This window comes from Patagioenas fasciata, chromosome 2, assembly GCF_037038585.1.
Source record: "Patagioenas fasciata isolate bPatFas1 chromosome 2, bPatFas1.hap1, whole genome shotgun sequence".
In the NCBI taxonomy this organism is placed as follows: Eukaryota; Metazoa; Chordata; class Aves; order Columbiformes; family Columbidae; genus Patagioenas; species Patagioenas fasciata.
The window spans coordinates 36,910,122-36,928,741 of NC_092521.1; the positions used below are offsets into that span (position 1 = coordinate 36,910,122).

An 18,620-nucleotide genomic window follows, 5' to 3' on the forward strand; every position below is an offset into this window, starting at 1 on the left:
ATTTCTACCACTTTATTGCAGCCACACTCACTTCAACCATCCAACAACAGAGTTAACTTCTGGGACCACAAGTGGCACCTAATTTAACACTGCAAAAGCCAGTGGTGCCTGTCCTGTTAACACAAATACAATACCAGGAAATCTCATCACATACTTGACATGTTTCAAAGGGGTCTTTTGTGTGCTTTCTTATTTTTCAAAGAATCAGTAACCATTCCCTCTTCCTTTTCTACCGTGTTCATGCATTTTTTTCTTCATTTCCAGTATTCTCACTCTCCTATTTCCAGAGCATAGTTTCTCCAGAAACCTCACACTTCTCATTCTTCATAGTAATTAGTGTTGCTAACTACTGACATCCTTCACCAAGCACTCTTTCCACACCTTTTCCCCACACGCTGTTTCATGCTGAAAAACAGAATGGTTAGAAGGAGCAAACAGCAGCTGCAACTCATACTTCAAGCATCTTCCCCAACCTCTAAAAATAGACTGGTTGGTGAAAAAGTAATTGCAGTTTCAGACTGTGAATTTTAAATCATTATAACTAGGTTCAAACACATCTTTATCAAAATAGGAACTGTTACAATCAACACATTTTTGCCAACAAGAAATAAGTTTGTTTATTCCTGTAAAAATCCATGCTTTGGGATGTGACCAGCTCTTGGAAAGTATTTCCTGCATCCTGCTGGTTGTGGAAGCGTTTTCTCTGCAAAAAGTTGTCGAGATCCTTGAAGAAGTGGTAGTCAGTTGGTGAGTGGTCAGGTGAATATGGCACATAAAGCTAAACTTCAGAGCCCAATTCGTTCAACTTTTGCAGTGTTGGTTCTGCAACGTGAAGCTGGGCGGTGGCGTGGAGAAGAATTGGGACCTTTCCTTCGACCAACGCCAGGTGCAGGCACTGCAGATTTTGGTGCATCTCATCGATTCGCTGAGTGTACTTCTCAGATGTCGTGGTTTCACCAGGATTCAGAAAACTGTAGGGGATCAGATCAGCAGCAGACCACCAAACAGTGACCATGACTCTTTTTTTGGTGCACATTTGGCTTTGGGAAGCAATTTGAAGGTTCTTCTCTGCACAGCCACTGAGCTGGTCATCACGGGTTGTCATATAAAATCCACTTTTCATTGGACATGATAATCCCAATGAGAAATGGTTTACTGTTGTGTAGAAGAAGGTGAGATTTCAAAATGATGAGTTTTTTGACTTTCGGTCAGCTCATGAGGCACCCACTCATCAAGCTTCTTCACCTTTCCAATTTGCTTCAAATGCTGAATGACCATAGGATGGTTGACGTTGAGTTCTTCAGCAACTTCTCATGTGGTTGTAAGAGGATCAGCTTCAACAACTGCTCTCAGTTGGTCATTGTCAACTTCTGATGGCCGGCCACTATGCTCCTCTTCTTCAAGGTTCTCGTCTCCTTCACAAAACTTCTTGAATCACCATTACACTGTACATTCATCAGCAGTTCCTGGGCCAAATACATGGTTGAGATTGCGAGTTGTCTCCACTGCTTTACAACCCATTTTGAACTCGACTAAGAAAACTGCTCGAATTTGCTTTTTGTCTAACATGATTTCCAGAGTCTAAAATAAATATAAAATAAACAGCAAGTAATTGGTAGCACAAAAACATAAAGAAAAGTGCATTAAAACGATGTATAACATAACGACATTTATTTAAGAATGTATTCCAATACCAAACAGCAAATTTCAACAATGCAAAAAATGCAATTACTTTTGCACCAACCTAATACCACTTTCAGTATTTAAAGGTAAACAAAGAGAGGAAAGCAGGGTCTAAGTAAGGTGCTAAGTACAATTTGCAAAAGAAGGATAAGTAGAATTCTTTAACATCTTCTGGTACAATAAAAACCATAATTCAGTACCTCAAACATCTTTTACACACATTGGGGTGTTAATTTTTACCCTCGGAAAACCGTTGTGCAAAAGATTAAGAACCAAAACAGGGTGATGATCAATGATACTGACACCACAAAAATTCATCCCAAAGGCATTTGAAAAATGATCAGAAGTATGAAAGGGGTTTCATAACAGGAATAATTAGACTTTGACTTTTAATAAGTAGTAACACAAGTACGTCGTGAATTTTTCAGGGAGGACATTTAAAAGAGCAAAATGAATTATTCTGTGGGAAGCACATTCAGAAGTCACTGTTTCCAAGAAAATACAAACTGTACAAAAATACAGTAGGAAAACTCAGAAGTTACTTAGTTTGCATTCAGGCCCTACATGCACAATCTCCAATACAGACAGCTCCCAAACCAGTGGTGCCTCAAGCACACCCTCCTTAAGTAATACTACTAACCATCATTACAAAAAAAAAATATTACCGTGATAGACCTGTTATTAAATCTATCACAGCAATTCACAGGTTCATTGCAACATCTCTCATTTTAGGTCTTAAAAATTAGCTTGTAGTATACGATAAACTGGTATTTTATAAGCTTTCAGGAACAAAACGCAGCAGGAACTGGAAGGAAGGAAGCGGCTATCATTATAAATTTACAGTGGCCATTTTTACAAATGCATTCTATGAATCAGGATGTATTTACTGTCTTCCTGCTTTAGATGGCTCCTGCAAAGTAACTCCCCACCAGACAATAAAAGGATAAATAGGAACTAATCAGCAATTAATATTTTAGAATTGATCAAATACTAACGCTATAGGTATGTGCCACTTTCCCGTGCCTCTACCTTATAATGCGTTGGTATCTTTTTAAATATCTTATACACTGCATCTGTTTAAGTCTCAAATGCCTCCATGACTCTTAAAGCAAAGCTCCTTCACCGCACTCACACTACAGAATCCAGAGATGTTGTCTCAAAGCATCCGTCATGTGCTATTTCTTTGGCACATCTGGATACACCATATGCTTTAATTCCTTGGGTAAGGTAACTTAGCACATACTACGCAATAAAACAAAGTGATTTTCCAGTCTTGTTACATAAATTCATAGAATCCCAGAGATCAATAATTTTTGTTATACAGTACATCATTCCAAGTTTATAGCTTTGTGCTTTTAGTACTCTTTTTTTTTTTTTTAAATGTCACAGTAGGGATTAAAAACATGGCCAATTAAGTTTAGAGAGGAACCCAAGAACATTCTGAAAGTGTATTAAGGGCCAGAGAAAAGAAATCTTGCTTACCATTCTTCTTTTATATCTAGAACTTTTAGCTTATTTCACTAAGAAAATAATGGGAAGTTGATGATTCTTATGGTATCTTTTGGTAAAGAAAATACAAACTAATGACTTATTTCAGGGGTTGCTCCACTTTCATGGTGTTACCTAGTAATCAGTATTTGATTTAGTTTGCAATCTGTAATTCTTTAGCTGAGTAATAACAAAAAACCAGCTTTGTTTTAGATACACATTCATCATGTTTTAAACTATCATGCTTTCTGGGGTGAGGGGCAGTGAGGACACAAATATAGACAATTCAGGGTCTGCCACTGGATATGTCTCAAAGTATCTCGTCTACTTCATCAGTTTGTGCCCATCACAACGTAATCTTTCCAAAACAGATACCTGGCTACCAACCCACCCTGCACGGCTTGCCAGCAAACTCTTTGTACACAAGCCCCAAGATATACATCTCTGAAGGTTTTCTGTAAGCACAGCTTCATCGAGTTAGCAAGGCTAAGAAATTAGGCTTTTCAAAAAAATGGACATTTACAACACGTATAAAAACAATCCCAGCCCAAGTGAGAAAACTGTCTTGCAGTTTAGCCTTTCTGACTTACAGTTCCTGAAATATGCCCAGCCATTTCAGCTGGGGACTCAGAGGTCACAACCACAAATATATTCCAAGTGTTACCTTCAGATTTGTTTGTCATGCTGTCAAGTACATGACACTACTCACTGTCCCTCAGCCACACAGACCTGTCCAGCCTATAAGCTCTGACCAGCCACTACCTATTTGTATTTTCTCAGTTACTTTTTGTGATGTGAATAAAAACATCCTTATTATCTACCAAGAGGCTGAAGTCCCAGGTACAGAGCATTTCCCATGGCCCAGCTCATACCTAATCAGCTACAATGAGGATTAACTGCATAAATCTCGTGGATAGCCCTGCCTGGTCTAGATATTCTCTACGTTGGCAGCTTCTTTCTCCTTTTAAATTCAGCCTGCCAGCTGATTGCTCTGGCCTAAACCATGCTATTTCAATTGATTGATAGCCCTCACGAAGCTCTCAACACCTCGCTTTTAAATATTACAGAAGACACCATGCACACATCTCAAGCAACTTGGCTCTCCAATACACTGCCACATTCCTATGCAGACCACCTACAATATGTTCCTAAACACGGATACCCAAGTTATTATCCAAGACTTATCTAAGAGCGCTCTGTCTCCACTGATGCTCCTCTATCACAGCGTGTTTGATTTAGATACAAGGAGACTGGGATTGCTCGGTCAACATGTGAGAACACATCTATCCCTCACTCTAGGAATGACTCAATTTAAACAGTCTGAGATATTACAGAGGGTAAATTAGAAAAATCTTATTTAACGTAAATTCACCTGTCACTTGATCTACCTTTTATAATAGGCAAAACTGTATTTAGAAAGCAAACATATAAATACATATAATGGATTCAAATTTCAGGTGCAGGTATCAGCAAGTACAGCCAGATTTCATTTTAAAGCAAGAATGCATATAAAACTTCCCAAGGAAAGTCAAGGAGTGGATTATTTACTCTGCTCCATTCAGCATAATATTGCCCATTTTTCAGGAGGCCTGCATCACACAAATGACATTGAAATAAAGCAAGCCACCCATCATATTACTGTTCTCTCTACCATTCTTCAGTTCTGGCTGTTTCTGCTACCCATTCTCCTCCATGAAAATGCTCTCCAGCCTTGAACTTGAAAAGCATAGAGAGCTCATGAGGTATGCCAGATGACTTGGCAGTCAGGCTGCCAAAAGCCCTAAGGAGAATCAGGAGGTTGCATGGGAAGTAAAGTAAGTGTCAGCCCGTAATAACCTCAGTTCTGTCCCTACAACTAGATAAATTCAGCTGTGGACAGTCTATGAGAGAATCACAGGAGCAAAAACTCTTGCACAAAATGAAGCTGGCTTTGAAGAATTATCCTTGCAGTTTCCCAGACATTTTAAGTAGACACCCATTCTTCTAGCATCAATTGTATTTAAAGGGAAAGGACTGCTTTGTTGACAGAGTACTGAACTAAAAATCAAGACATCAAATTATATTTCTGGCTCTGTCACAAACTTCCACTGAGATGCAAAAATCAAGATCTGTCTCCACATTTCCCATTGTAGAACTACTCAAATTTGATTTATTAATTACGGCAAGGCACTGAGAGATCTCCAAATAGAAAATGTTACAAAAGCACCAGATTATGTTTCCTATCCAAATATAATACAGTGGGGAAAAAAAAAAAAAATCTGTATATCTGTGTTTCCTCTTGGATGTTGAATATTTGTTTGCCGAACAGTATGGCCTGGCGATTTGCGTGGCAATTTCAGAGGACAGAGGAAACAAAGTAGAGGTGCAACCCTGGAAAATGTGTTCTCCTAAAGAGCTGAAACTCCAAGACAGTCTACCTTTTCCTCCCACATCAGTAAATTGAAAAATTGATGTGTCATGCAGTTGGAAGGGATCTGTAGAAGCCATCTAGCTCAAGCACTTGAATGAAACAGTGTCAACTAAACAGGTTTCCCAGTCTTGCCCAGCTGAGCTTTGAACAAGATATAGAGATTCCACAGCCTCTGGGCAACTTGTTCCAGTTTTCGACCATCCTCATAGTAAAATATATTTTTCCTCATGGACTGAGTTGGAATTTCCTGTTCTCCAGTACCTGTCCTTCTTCCACTGTGCACCTCTGTGAGGAGTCTGGCTCCACGTGCTCTATATCCATCCACTGCAGAGTTATAGACAACAAAAAATTTCCACTGAGGCTCCTCAAGGTTGAAGAAGCCTTGTTCTGACAGCCTCTCTTTGCAGGTAATATGTTCTAGGTCCCTCCTCACCCTGCTCACCCTTCACTAGACTTGCTTCAGTAGCTGAATTTATTTCCTGAAGTAGGGAGCTCAAAATTTGAGTCACAAAGGTCTCACAACTGTGGAATACACTTCCCTTAATCTATTGGTTACACCCTTACCAAAACAACCTGGGATGCTGATTGTTTTCTGCACTGCAAGGGTGCACTGCTGACTCATGTTCCAGTTCTTGTCCACTACCACTCCCAGAGCCCTTTCTGCAAAGCTGCTTCCCGGCCCCCAGCCCATCCTGGTGCACAGCATTATGCCATTCCAGGTGCAGAACTCCATGTTTGCCTTCACCAAACTTCACGATGCTGCTGACAAGGACGATGAGTACTGCAGCCTGTTCAGATCCCTCCGACTGCTGAAAGTGCAGCTTCCTATTCCACCATCATTACTGAAGACATGATACAGAATTGGTTCTTAAGGGACACCACCGATAACTGGCCAGCACTTGTACTTTGTAATGTTGACAGCTGTCCCTTGAGTCTAACAGTTTCACCAGTTTCCTATCCATCTTATTGTCTATTTATTCAGTCCAAATTGGTGAGATCTGGATTTAAGGATACGATGCAGGACTCATGTCAAAGGCTTTTGTTAAATCAAGGCAAACAATATCCACAGCTCTCACCAAGTTCACTGAGCCACTCATCTCATTATAGGAGGTAAACAGGTCGATGAGGCATGATTCACCCTTGATAAATCCCCAGAGGTGGCTTCCAATCACTTTCTTTTCCACCAGCTGCATGGCAACGATTTTGAAGATGATTCACTGCATCACCTCTCAAAGGACTGAAAATCCTTTTCCTTGACCTCCTGAAGCTAAGTTTGACATCTGTGTTTTCCTAGTCATCAGGAACTTCCCACAACCACAACCATTCAAAGATGACAGACAGGCCTCACATTGCCACTGGCCAGCTTCCTCACATGCATCCCATCTGATCTCATACTTGCGTATATCCAACTGCCTTAAGTACTTTGTGCTTTCATTCACTGTTGGCAATGACACAGTCTCACAAAATCTGCAAGTAAGCTTCAAGAGGCCTAAAGAAAACGCTTGTCAGTGAAAACTCGAGGAGAAAAGGCATGGAGTACCTCAGCCTTTTCTACGTCCCCTTTTCACCAGGCTCCCTGCCCCACCGAGCGATAGGGACACATTTTGCTTAGCCTTCTCTTTACTACCCATGTACTTAATGAAGTTATTTTTGTTGCCCTTCACATCCCTCATTTCAATGCCAGGTGAGCTTTGACTTTGCTATCTCCATTCTTGCATGTCTTTATTTTCCTCCTAAATAGCTTGTTCCTAAGCCATCTTGAGTTCCACACCAAATCACAATCTGTTCACCAAAGAGAATGATAATCCCAGTCAGTTCAAAACAGAACTGAACCAACATGCATATAGTTTAGAATTAAAGCAAAAGTAGTTAATTCCTAAAAAAGAATACACGTAAGTTCTTAAGTACACAAAGTTACTAGTATTAAAAGGTAGAGCCTAATTATTGGGTAATCCAATTCCTTTCAAACATGGGCACAAACACTTAACATTCAGGCAAGGTTATACCCTTCTACAGACTGGCAAGTTGCCTCTACCAGTATCTTAGGTCAACTATAGCCAGTTTTAATTTATTTTGGCCAAAATACAGTTCCTTTTGGTTTCCAATGTGAAGAACTTCTCAGTTCCTCCTATAGTGTAATACTGTTACTAACTTAGACTTGATCTTCTTTGACAAAATTGTTCTTCCTGCTAGCCCTACCAAAAAAATAAAAACCAACCCTGGAATGCATAATTTCAAAGCACTTGGTGTTTTAGAATGGTGACAAAAAATACTATGGAAGAGGGATGAAAAATATGCCTCCATAAATATCTGAAATTACTGCAAACAACATACTACTCAACAGTGTTAGTCTCCATGTCTGGATGTATTGACTGATGGTCCCCTCTAAATAGACTATTCTAAATCAGCATCTCACACTATGAACTTGTGAAATATATGTGGCAGGAGAGTTAAGACTGAGCCATAAGGCAGGGCAAAGGAACACCTGGAACACTGCAAATATGATGAATCACAATCAAGAAGTTGTACAACACCCTTAAGCATATCATGGCCTTCAGCATGTCTTAGTCTATAATAAGTCTTAGGAACAGAAGTTTCTTAAATGGTATGAGACAAAGATTTCTCCTTTCAGTATTTAGACTTTTCACTGACCAGCTAAACAAACCACCTTCTTCTTAAAGAGTAGCTTTTCACAATATAGTCTAAGTGCATCTGAGAGCATAAGAGAAAATCCATTAGAAGCATAAGACCCTACACATCCATATAAGATAAGACTGTGCTTGAAAATTCTTCTGAAATATTCTGCTTTTGGCCACCCCCATATCTTGCATGAACTCTGTGTTCTAGTTAGTAGAGATGCGAATGAGCTTTCTTGCTAATCCAGTCCATAAAGCAAGTGTTCAGACTTGGGGGCGGGGCTTATAAAGAAATAAACAGCTTTTAAGCAGTTACCTTTACTTTGATAAAGTCAAAGAAAAATAGAATACCACATTCACGTTTTTTTGTAATGCTTAAGCAGGTTAAAAACAGCAGAGAATGGAAGTGAATGGAAAAGATATTGACTTTCTATGGTAATTGTGTTTGCACTTCCTTTTGACTTTTTCTGATGAAGCAGCCATAGAATGTTGTTTTTCTTTTCCTGAAAGAAAGGAAATCACATAACCTTATCAAAAAATGCAGCCAGCTAAAACCCTTCCCTTCCATTCATTTAAATCCCTTTAATAAAATATAAATGTAATTATGCAAACCACTATGAAGTCACCAATCATTACTGTAATTGAGATACATATTTAGGGAGTTGGACTCAATGATGCTTACGGATACAGTCCAACTTGAGATATTCTATGATTTTATGATATATACACACACATGTTACTGTATCAAACTACAGCCATAAAAGGTAATTTAAAAGTGGCTCTTTTGTGAAAGGTCCAACACCTAATTTCATCATCTGACATAACCATTTGAGGAGTTTCAATTCAGGACACAAATACTTTATTGGTGGTCAGGGTTAGTAACACTGAATTTGACTAAAGTTTACCTGGAGTCTCAATTACTATTAATCACTCGTCCAACTAATTAGGTTGCTCAACAATCAGAGAAATATCTATTGAGCCAGGAGAGAGGAAAGGCTCAGCGCGGCAGGGAAATCCCAATCCTGAGGAGCCACATAGCCTCTGAGGAAGCTGGGCAACAAAACTTATAAACAACAATCTCTTTATGCCCACTGAAAAGCAAGGATTCGGCTTCCCTTAACAAGCCACACATTTAAAGGAAACTAACCCTTGTTGCACTCCAGTGTAAGCAGAAGAGAGGGCAGAAGATAGTGCAGTAGGATCTAATAGAATTAAACTCAGATTTGAGAGTTAAGTGGCAGAAACGTATATATATATTCACAGACAAGACTCTGCAAATCACACTACAGTCTACATAATAACCTAGCTTTTTTTCTCCTCCCCAGCTGCTTAAGGATCTAACCAGTCACCCCAGCTGAGGCCATGGGGTTTTGGAAGGCTTACACAAGTGCTAACACCTGCTTCTATTCCCATCAACGTCAAATTTGTCAGAACACGAAACAGCACCAGAAAAACAATCCCTGTCATAGAAAAATAAACTCTACTTCCATGGATACCCCCTGAAGTACCAAGTGTAGCAGATCTATTAAATTTCCAATTGTATTCCGAAATAAAATTTCCTCCCCCCCCCCCCCCCCCAGAAAAAGGAAAAAAAAAGATAAATTTACCTACTGTTGTGCCTAGCCTATTTCCCTGCAGCGTACCTACATTCTGAAAGTTTTTCATAGTCTGGTTTACCTTTACTGGCCAGTCAGCATAAAGCACAACCATAAAAATTAAGCCTTACCCTAAGTTACAACGTGACAAATTAAGCCACTCACTTCTTAGCAAATCTTTACTATTAAATACTTGTTAATTTCTCAGCAACTTTTACCTTCAGTTTTACTGGTCTCTTTACTACTGTTATGTTGAGGGTTCAGGTGAACATCCTGATTTATGGAATGAATTAAACAAAACTTATTTTTTTAAACATTTATTAAAAAGTCAAGTATATTATCCAGCATAAAATCATGGACCAATGAGAATCTTGGAAAAGTTTGTGTAGTTTTACTCTAGTTAGCTAACAGTGTTTATAGAGCAAAGTAGGAAATGTTCATTATGTTTACACAGAGCATATTAAATACAAACACTCATTTGCTGTAAAGAATTAAATAGATCGGGCACATATTTATAAAGTCACAAAATGTTTTTTAAAAGCATCTTTACCATGAACAGTCAAGGCAATATTAATTATTCAGTTGGATAACGTAATTATTTTAGACAGAGTATCCACTAATTGTTGCTTTTTCTCCAGAAAGTGCATTTTGGTTAATAAATAAATAAATAAATTCTCAAGATTCTCCTTTATCCCTGCAAGTACAGCTTCTCTTCTATTGGAAGACAAAGATTTTGCCATAGGAAGATGATACGATCACCAGAGAGCTCACTCAGCAGCAGAAAAATCCCAGTTGCTAATTTGGCCAGTAAAGTATCAACAGTTTATAACAGAAACCTCATATTGCAACTCATTATAAACTCCATCTGTATACACAGTTTTCAAAGACATTTTAGCACCTTGGGTAAATTCCTCCTTCATAATGTTTCTTTCTTTTAAGAAATGTTAAATGCCAACAAGAAAAGCTCTGGTGTTGCAATGACACTCCAAATGTTATGGTGAAATGTCTGAAGGAAAAGTTTAAACCTTTCTCCATAATTTCCTGTGCACGGCTCCTCCCTCCAGCATTGCTGTGACCAGTGGTGGATTCAAGTTTATCCACCTCACATCTGTTTACATACCTCAATCAAACGGGCCCAAAGTTGTTATGGCTCACTATTACTGATGTCTCAACATACTGTGCAACTATAGTTTATTACTGAAGTTTCAAGAGATCCGAAAGAATAATATTAATACAACCAGACCTTTCCACTCAGATTTGATAAGTGATGAGCGCAGATTAAAAACAATACACTGTTATTTACATGGCCTAAAGTCAAAAAGAAGAGGTTAACGAACTTCATGTGGGCTAACTACTCAGCTACATCCACCTAATAAAATAAATAATATATTAAATCTTCTGCTTTGCATTTAAAGCCTTGTAGACTTTTGACAGAAAACACAAACCAAACTGCTTTCCACACTGACAGTAACTGGATGATGACGAATCACAGAGTAGAGGAACAAAACTACTTTAAATAACCAACCAGAAATCTGTCCTCAGTGAGATGCTCTTTAATTCCAATATAAAGTGAAGAATCCGAATACACCTAACATATAACATACATGTTTCCAGTGCAGGGAAACCAAAGCATTTCCCCTGTTGACAGACACCAGCAAAGTCACTTCCTCATCATGACCTCTTGATTGTCCAGGAGGCCCCAAGCTGTACCTGGCAAAGCCCCATTTCCCCAAGGTGACTGTATCAGCAACAGGGGTCTCCTTCTCCCATCACTCATGTAAATCAGGGTTACACTTCACTTCCACTCCTGTCTGTGCTACATACTGCCCACTGCGACCATGGAACTTTTCCTCAGACAAAGGGGTCATGCATGTTATCAATTCACTTCACAAGATCTTACAAAGTACTCGGGAAAATTATGTGCATGATGAACATCATGCTTCCACACAAATCCCACTTTCCCACACAAGAACAACTGATTCAAGGAAACTGAATAATTTTTCTGTTCCTTAATTTACATGCCTCCTCAACGGGGCATGTAAATTTCCACAAAGTGGAAACTGCAGTCCAAATCAGTGAAGAGTTCACTCTCTTGACCACCACTACTATACAAGTGCTAATGTAATTTTACATGTGAAGCATACACATCATAAAAGATTACATTCTGTAACCCCACAGAAGAAATACCCTGAAACCAGAGGGTTTTTTTCACTTAGAAAAGTGAATACTCTGTCCCTATTACCTACTACAGTGAAACTGCAGGTGCTCCGTATGAACTGTTAGGAAGACTATAAACGGCTTCAGCTTCTCAGTCATAAATGAAACACAGTTTCTACCGCAATGGGCTCCACTGATGGTGTTGAGGCAACCTGGAAGCCTAACTCTTAACTTTCATTGGAACTTCAACCCCTCAGGCTGCTTCTACTTTAACAAGATGTCCTGGAAAACAGGATAGGGGTTGGGCAGAGAAACAGTCAATCCTAGGAGCCCACACTGTTGTGGGTGGGGGGGTCACTTCAGAGTAGCTCTACTCTACTCCTAGGAACTGCACACTCATTAGCAGCCGGATGTGCTCCTACAGAAAACCTTCCAGTTCACAGATAACCTAAAGGAACCCAGACTCTGTGTCCAAGACCACCTCATGAGGTGACTCAAAATAACCTGGGACAGTGTTTGTTTCTCAGAAGAGCTAGTCCTAGGTCTGACAATGGTTTTAAGAAAGGGAACCATAAGCCTAGGACGCCTAAATGGGAGGATCTAGCCTCCGGATCAAGAAGTAACCATAAGAAAAAGTCCAATGATGGCTTTAATGGCTTATGTAAAATAAATACAATGGTGTCTGTACTGGCCCTAGTCCAGTGGCCCTCAGAAATCCACCACCACGGCTGCTCTCAACAGCAGTCCGAGTGGGCAGACCAAAAGCAAGCTCAGGAGCTGTTTCCTCAAACCAAGGCTGAGGTACAGTTAAAATGCATCACATTTCCCTGGGAAGGATTGACATCTCTGAACCATCACTTGAACCCTGTTCACAACCATGAATATGCAAAAGTTCACGTAGAACCAGGTATTTAACTCCAGCCCTCCTCCCTTTCTCCACATTATTTAGATCACCTTGATCCAAACGACAAAACGACTTATCACTAAATTCAGTATATGGATGCAATTTCAATATGTACAGAGACTGCTCTTCAGAAGGAGCTGAGCACTTACTGCTTGAACACCAATATCTGTTATGCCTTAAACTGTTGAGTCCAAAATTAAAGATATTACAAATCTTTGAATTTTCTGAAATTATCTAAGACTCTGACATACACCAAACTTGGGGCTTAACGTAAAATATTGAAGAGCATTCCCTTAGGATAGATATTTTTCTACAAGTGGTAAAATCTGATCGTTAAATGGAAGCAAGTGAAACATAATCGCGTGGCCACTTTCTCAAATGTACATGTTAAAACTTTTTTTTTTTTTTAAACAGAAAACACATTGGACCATTTTCATGGTTCTGCTGAGGACAAACATATGGAGAAAATAAGCTACTCTGTAGATCTTATTTCACTTCAGTGTCTGTGCTTTTATTCTCCCTGTCACAGCCAAGTTGAGAATGTCCTCTTTCATGATGATAAGCAGAAAGTTCACAGATCTCAAGGCAGCAAAGCAGGAAGTTTGCAGTTTGAAGGATTCCCCCTCTTCAGTGGGACAGGGGAGAGAAAAGTTTGAGTGGGCTACTGTGAAACCTTTCTCAAACTTAAGCAGCTGATTTAGACATACTTATCTCAACAGGGTCCTAAAGGGATGCCACCACGACCATGCACAAATGAATCCCTGCCAACATTTATGTAATACTATGTGACTTCGTTTTTTTGAGAGAGTGAAAACTCCTGCCTTTCTGACTAGAGTATTACCTGGCACAAATAATCCTATCAACAGTGACAGACAGATGTAGAAAGATGCTAAAACTGCTGCAACTCAGCTCTCACCAGAACGCGCTACCTTCCCAGCTGACCCTGCATCACAAGACAGGAGGGAATGCCACATGTGGCTTTAATGCCAAGCAGCTGCTACACTCCAGCACCCCCTCCGGCCTCCTCCTCACCCCCCGCACCGCTCTGCTTCAAGGACTATCCCAAGTAAGGGGGCTGCGGCGCCCTGCCATGAACACAAGCCCACACACCTCCGGCAGACCTTAACCCAAACACACTATCCCTTCAGCCTCCGTGCCCGGACAAGTGAGATCAGGCTCTCCCAGGAGAGCACCTGGGCTGGGGGAACACACGACCCCTCTCCCCAGCCATCTCAAAACCTGTTCCTCTCCCTCCCTTTCAAGCGGCCGCCCCGCAGAGCTGGGGGCAGACAAGCCTCTCCCGGTGGCGGGTCCCGCCGCAGCCCGCCCGCTCCCCGCCGTGGGCGCCGCCTTTCCCGGGGGCAAGCGCGGCCCCACGGGGCCGTGGGGCGAGGCGAGGCCCCCTCTCCGCTCCGCTCACCGACACCAGAAACTCCAGCGTTCCCACGTAGTCCCGCTCGGTCTTGAGCAGCTCGTTGAGGACGCAGACGCGCAGGCGAAGCTGCTTCTCCAAGTCCTTCCCGCTTTCCCCCTTGCCTTCCCCTTTGCTTTCCTCGGTCATGGTGCAGCGATGGGGAGCGGTGCTCCCAGCCCGGCGCCTTTCCCGGCTGCAGGCAGCGCTGCCCGAACGCCCCGGCACTGCGCTGCGGACAACAAAAGACCTCGCTAAGTTACATAGCGGGGCCGGGCTGCGGCCGGTCCCCAGTGGCGCAGCAGCCTCAGCCCCTTCTCACCCAGCTCCGGCAGCGGCCCGAGGTCCGGAGGCGAGGAGCCAGCCCTGTCCGCGCTGCTTTCCCGTCAGGAAAGGGACACAGCCTGAAGGAAACGAGCGGTCACTGGTTCCCAGCTCGCCCTGTTAGCTGAGAGGTTGGAAAGCCTCCGCGGCAGCACAGACTTGGACATTAATCAAAAGCTTTGTATCCATGTGACTCCAACCCCTTCCCCCCCTTTGCTAAATCTCAGGAAAAAGGAAAGGAAACAACTTCAGGGAGGATTGCGTGCCAGCAGCTGCCTGTTTCACACACAAGCTGCGAGCTCCAGTTTGAGGCTAATTGGAAATCTCCAACAACAGAGCACAAGAATTATAAAAATGTCCCAGCAAGTTGGCTGGCCGGGGAATCAGCAGTTGTTTTTGTTTTGGTTTAATCAGCAAAAGAACTATTTCAACCACCCTTTCCACACCTTCCCACGAGATGTATACTACAATGTATATTGTAACTGATGTGTATTTACAAACATGTGCTTCGATACCCTTCTGAACCAACAGAGCTAAGCTGGTACAAAAAGTACACTTTACAACAGGTACAGCGAAGTTCCTCTGAGATGGGAGGAGTCTTTATTGAAACAAAGTGCTGTAAAATCCTCAGGTTATAATGTTTTCCTGTCTGCACTGGAAGTTTAGATTTGCACAATACATTAAAAGAGTAAAAAGTAATTCAGTACCATTTTCAAACAGTTAGCAAAAAGGTATATCGCTACTTTATACAGGAGGAACCGATTTCTTGGAGACTCAAATACGTCAGGGCACTTCCATGTGTATTTTGAGACCCCTGTTGAAAGCTGCAGGTTTCTCTGCCTAGCTCTTCAATCTGTGACTGGAAAGAAAATCCAGATCTTCAAGATTCCATATCAAAGTATCTTTCTAAACCTGCAACATCCTAAGAAGGAGGAGTAAAGTGAAAACCAGAGTGTAAAACTCTTCTACAGCCACAGTACAAGCTGAGGCAGAAAGAAGAGTCCTTACTGGGAGAGAGTAAGCAGAGATACTCGTGTTCTGGTAACCAGACATCATCTAGCTATTTGCCTCAGACACCTTTTGGGAAATAGAGAATACAGCTCCCACAAGATGATTCTCAAAGAGCAGAAACAGAAAAGGCTGTTTCTTTGAATGTGTCCTACTTTCCTGCATCCTCCTGTTCCTAAGCACACACGGTCCCTTGTATAAACCTAGTCAAGAAGCAGCAGTTGCTGGCACTGGCTCCACTACATGTGTCCTGCTTGGCCATTTCTGCATGTGCAGACTAGCCTGCAAACTTGCATACTGACCCCAATGTAGCTCTTTCTTCAGTGGGACACTAGTCCTCAATGGGCATTCCAAAAACAGACACTGGTTTTCATGAAAATCAGAACTTCATGCTTTTAAGGACCTTACTCCCCTGCCAAATCTGGTTCAAATGGGCTGATGTGTTGAAAACAGTCTGGGGCAGAAAAGACACCACCATTCAATCATTGAAACTTGTTTTCATAGGAGACCTGTCTAAAATAGACAGCATGTCTGATGATGAGCTCAAAACGTTTTCACCCTCTCAGGTGGACTTCACCAGTGAGTCCATGGAGGAGATTAAGTCCTTCACACTTGCTTGCACTAGCACCAAGAAGACTGATGCCGTGGTGAAAAGACAAAGGGTGATCCACTGAACCCCATGCTGAAGTTTTCTCAAGTGATAACCAGCAAAAGCATCTGAAACCACTGGAGTAGAACACCACACTCTTGCTTTCTCACTCCTGAATTCATGTGGGTGCCCTTTCTCCAGCAGTCATAGCCACATGCCTTAAACTAGTTTAATCTCCTGTCAGCAAGCACCCTCTTTCTTTTAGGAGAAGAGAAATAAGGGACCACTACAATTTCTGATTTTGTTCATTCCCCTTCGCTCTTGGCTTCAGCCACATGCCATTAGTTGTTAGAACTCACGTGCACACTCACAGACCAAGGTGAAGGCTGAAAGAGGCAGGACCAGCAGCCTACTGTCTTTTTCTTCCGCATCATCTATAGTGGTAAGAATCCCTTCATGTTTGTCATCTCATTGCCACGAGACCTTAAAGCCAAAGTGATCCTTGTCCTAGTTTACACTCCTGCTGCCCTCACACAGCTGATTCGTGCTCCTTCATTCACACAGGCAGCTCCAGCTATTTGGGACAGCAGAAGTATTACTGATGACACAGTTTCGTTTCGGTTTTTTTATGACTCATTTAAAGCCACTGAACCCAGCAAAGCCCACAGCAGATGGGCAGGGATAGGAAAAGTATTTCTGAGTAGCAGACACAATCTGCAGAAAACATAGGTGCACACAAGCTTAGCCAATTTCCCTGACAACCTGCTTAAAGTAGTATACTAAACAGAAGGGCAAATTACTCTTTTCCCCTAGTTTCAGGAAAAAGTTGAATTGCTCCAATTGTAGTTTTCACTACACCAAAATTAGGGGGAAAAAGGAATAAAAAGAAAGGTAGAGCAAATATACATGATGAAAAGTTTCAGCCTGAACAAAATATTTTGAGCAACTGAAGAGCAGATTTTACACTGTGATGTATCAAGGAACCTGACTAGTAAATAACACTACTTGTCTTAAACACAGAAACAAGTTATTTAAGACACTATATTGATTATGCTAGCATGTGAGAGACAGCAATTCTTGCTCCATATGGGGAAGCCACAGGTTTGGAGAAACTGCTGAAATCAGATTGTTCCCATGGGAATGCTATACCTCCAGAATGCAACAAGAGCTATTTTGGTCCAAGGGTACGTGATGACCAGATTTGAACTCTATTTAAAAAGTATTGTTGAAAAAAAAAATAAGGCACCACACAACTTTAGGCCTATTCACAAAATTACATAACTGAGGATGGATGGGACTTCTCAAGATTATCTAGTCCAATCCCCCTGCTCAAGCAAGGTCACCTACAGAAGGCTGCTAGGACAGGTTGTCCAGCCAAGTTTTGAGTATCTCCACAGATGGAGATTCCACAGGCTCTCTGGGAAATCAGTGTCAGCGTTTGCATTTGACCGGTGTTCTATAGTCTTCTCTTGTGTTCAAACAGTTTCATGGTTTTCAATTTGTGCCTATTGCCTCTTGTCCTGTCAGCAGGCACTACTGAGAAGAGCCTGACTCCTCCTTCTTCACTGCCTCCTATCAAGAGATACTGATTTTGCCCATGAACCTCCTCCTCTCCAGGATGAACAATCCCATCTCTCTCAGCCTCTCCTCATATGTGAGACCCCTTAATTCCCTTAATCACCTTCATGGTCTGTGGATAGGTTTCTATTAGATGGAGATTTGTTATTGAACTAGCCAGGCCCAAAGAAATTTCAAGGCCACCTTGGAAAGCTGAAAACAAGATCTGCTGCGTAAGTAGAACAGTTTAGCAGCTACATGACGTAAATCAACAGACCTGTCAGCAGTGAAACTCAGGCACGTGGGCAGCTCATGAACATAGATGATATCCAATCAATTAATGCACACTTGGAGCATGGACACGTGATCAGGAAATAACTGCATATATAAGGAGGCTTGTTTCTGTAATAAATGGCTTTGCGTGATTCACATTGAATCAGAATGCTGAGTCCTTTATTCACTCCAACAATGGTCCTATCTGATGACCTGGAAGAAGTTTACAGGTATTAAAACCCTTACACATGACAGATAGTAGTAATTAAACTTCAACAATCTGCCATGACACTTGTGTGCTCCAAGGGAAAGCCACATAGATTTGTTTCTGTGTTGCTACTGAATGATGGCTATCAGTAAAAGACAGCTCCAATATCACATGTGAATGAAATCAAACACTCAGCAGGGCTTACTATCTTGTATCACAGCACTGTAAAGGACTCTTCAGTCCAGCTGGGAATTTAAAATTGTCTTCTGCTCAGAGAAAGATGAAATATGTTTCTAAAGCCATATCAATGGATGGGATGGCTTGCTCTGCTGGCTGCTCACCAACACTGAAGACTTTTCTCCCTCCAAGGGACCAAG

General features: G+C 41.5%; 1 protein-coding gene across 3 annotated transcripts in view; it reads right to left on the minus strand.

Moving 5' to 3' along the window:
• PREX2 (phosphatidylinositol-3,4,5-trisphosphate dependent Rac exchange factor 2) overlaps nucleotides 1–14,769 on the minus strand; it is a 171,867-nt gene extending 157,098 nt beyond the window's left edge. For 2 of the 3 annotated variants that reach the window (XM_071804036.1, XM_065830621.2), the window contains exons 1-2: nucleotides 14,607–14,769; nucleotides 14,294–14,516 (exon numbers count right to left, since the gene is read on the minus strand). In XM_071804036.1, the coding sequence (XP_071660137.1) occupies nucleotides 14,294–14,434 (141 nt within the window). In that variant the 5' untranslated portion in view covers nucleotides 14,435–14,516; nucleotides 14,607–14,769. The remainder of the gene's footprint in view (nucleotides 1–14,293; nucleotides 14,517–14,606) is intronic. The other variant, XM_065830622.2, reaches the window with a different exon arrangement.
• Nucleotides 14,770–18,620: the final 3,851 nt, after the last annotated feature.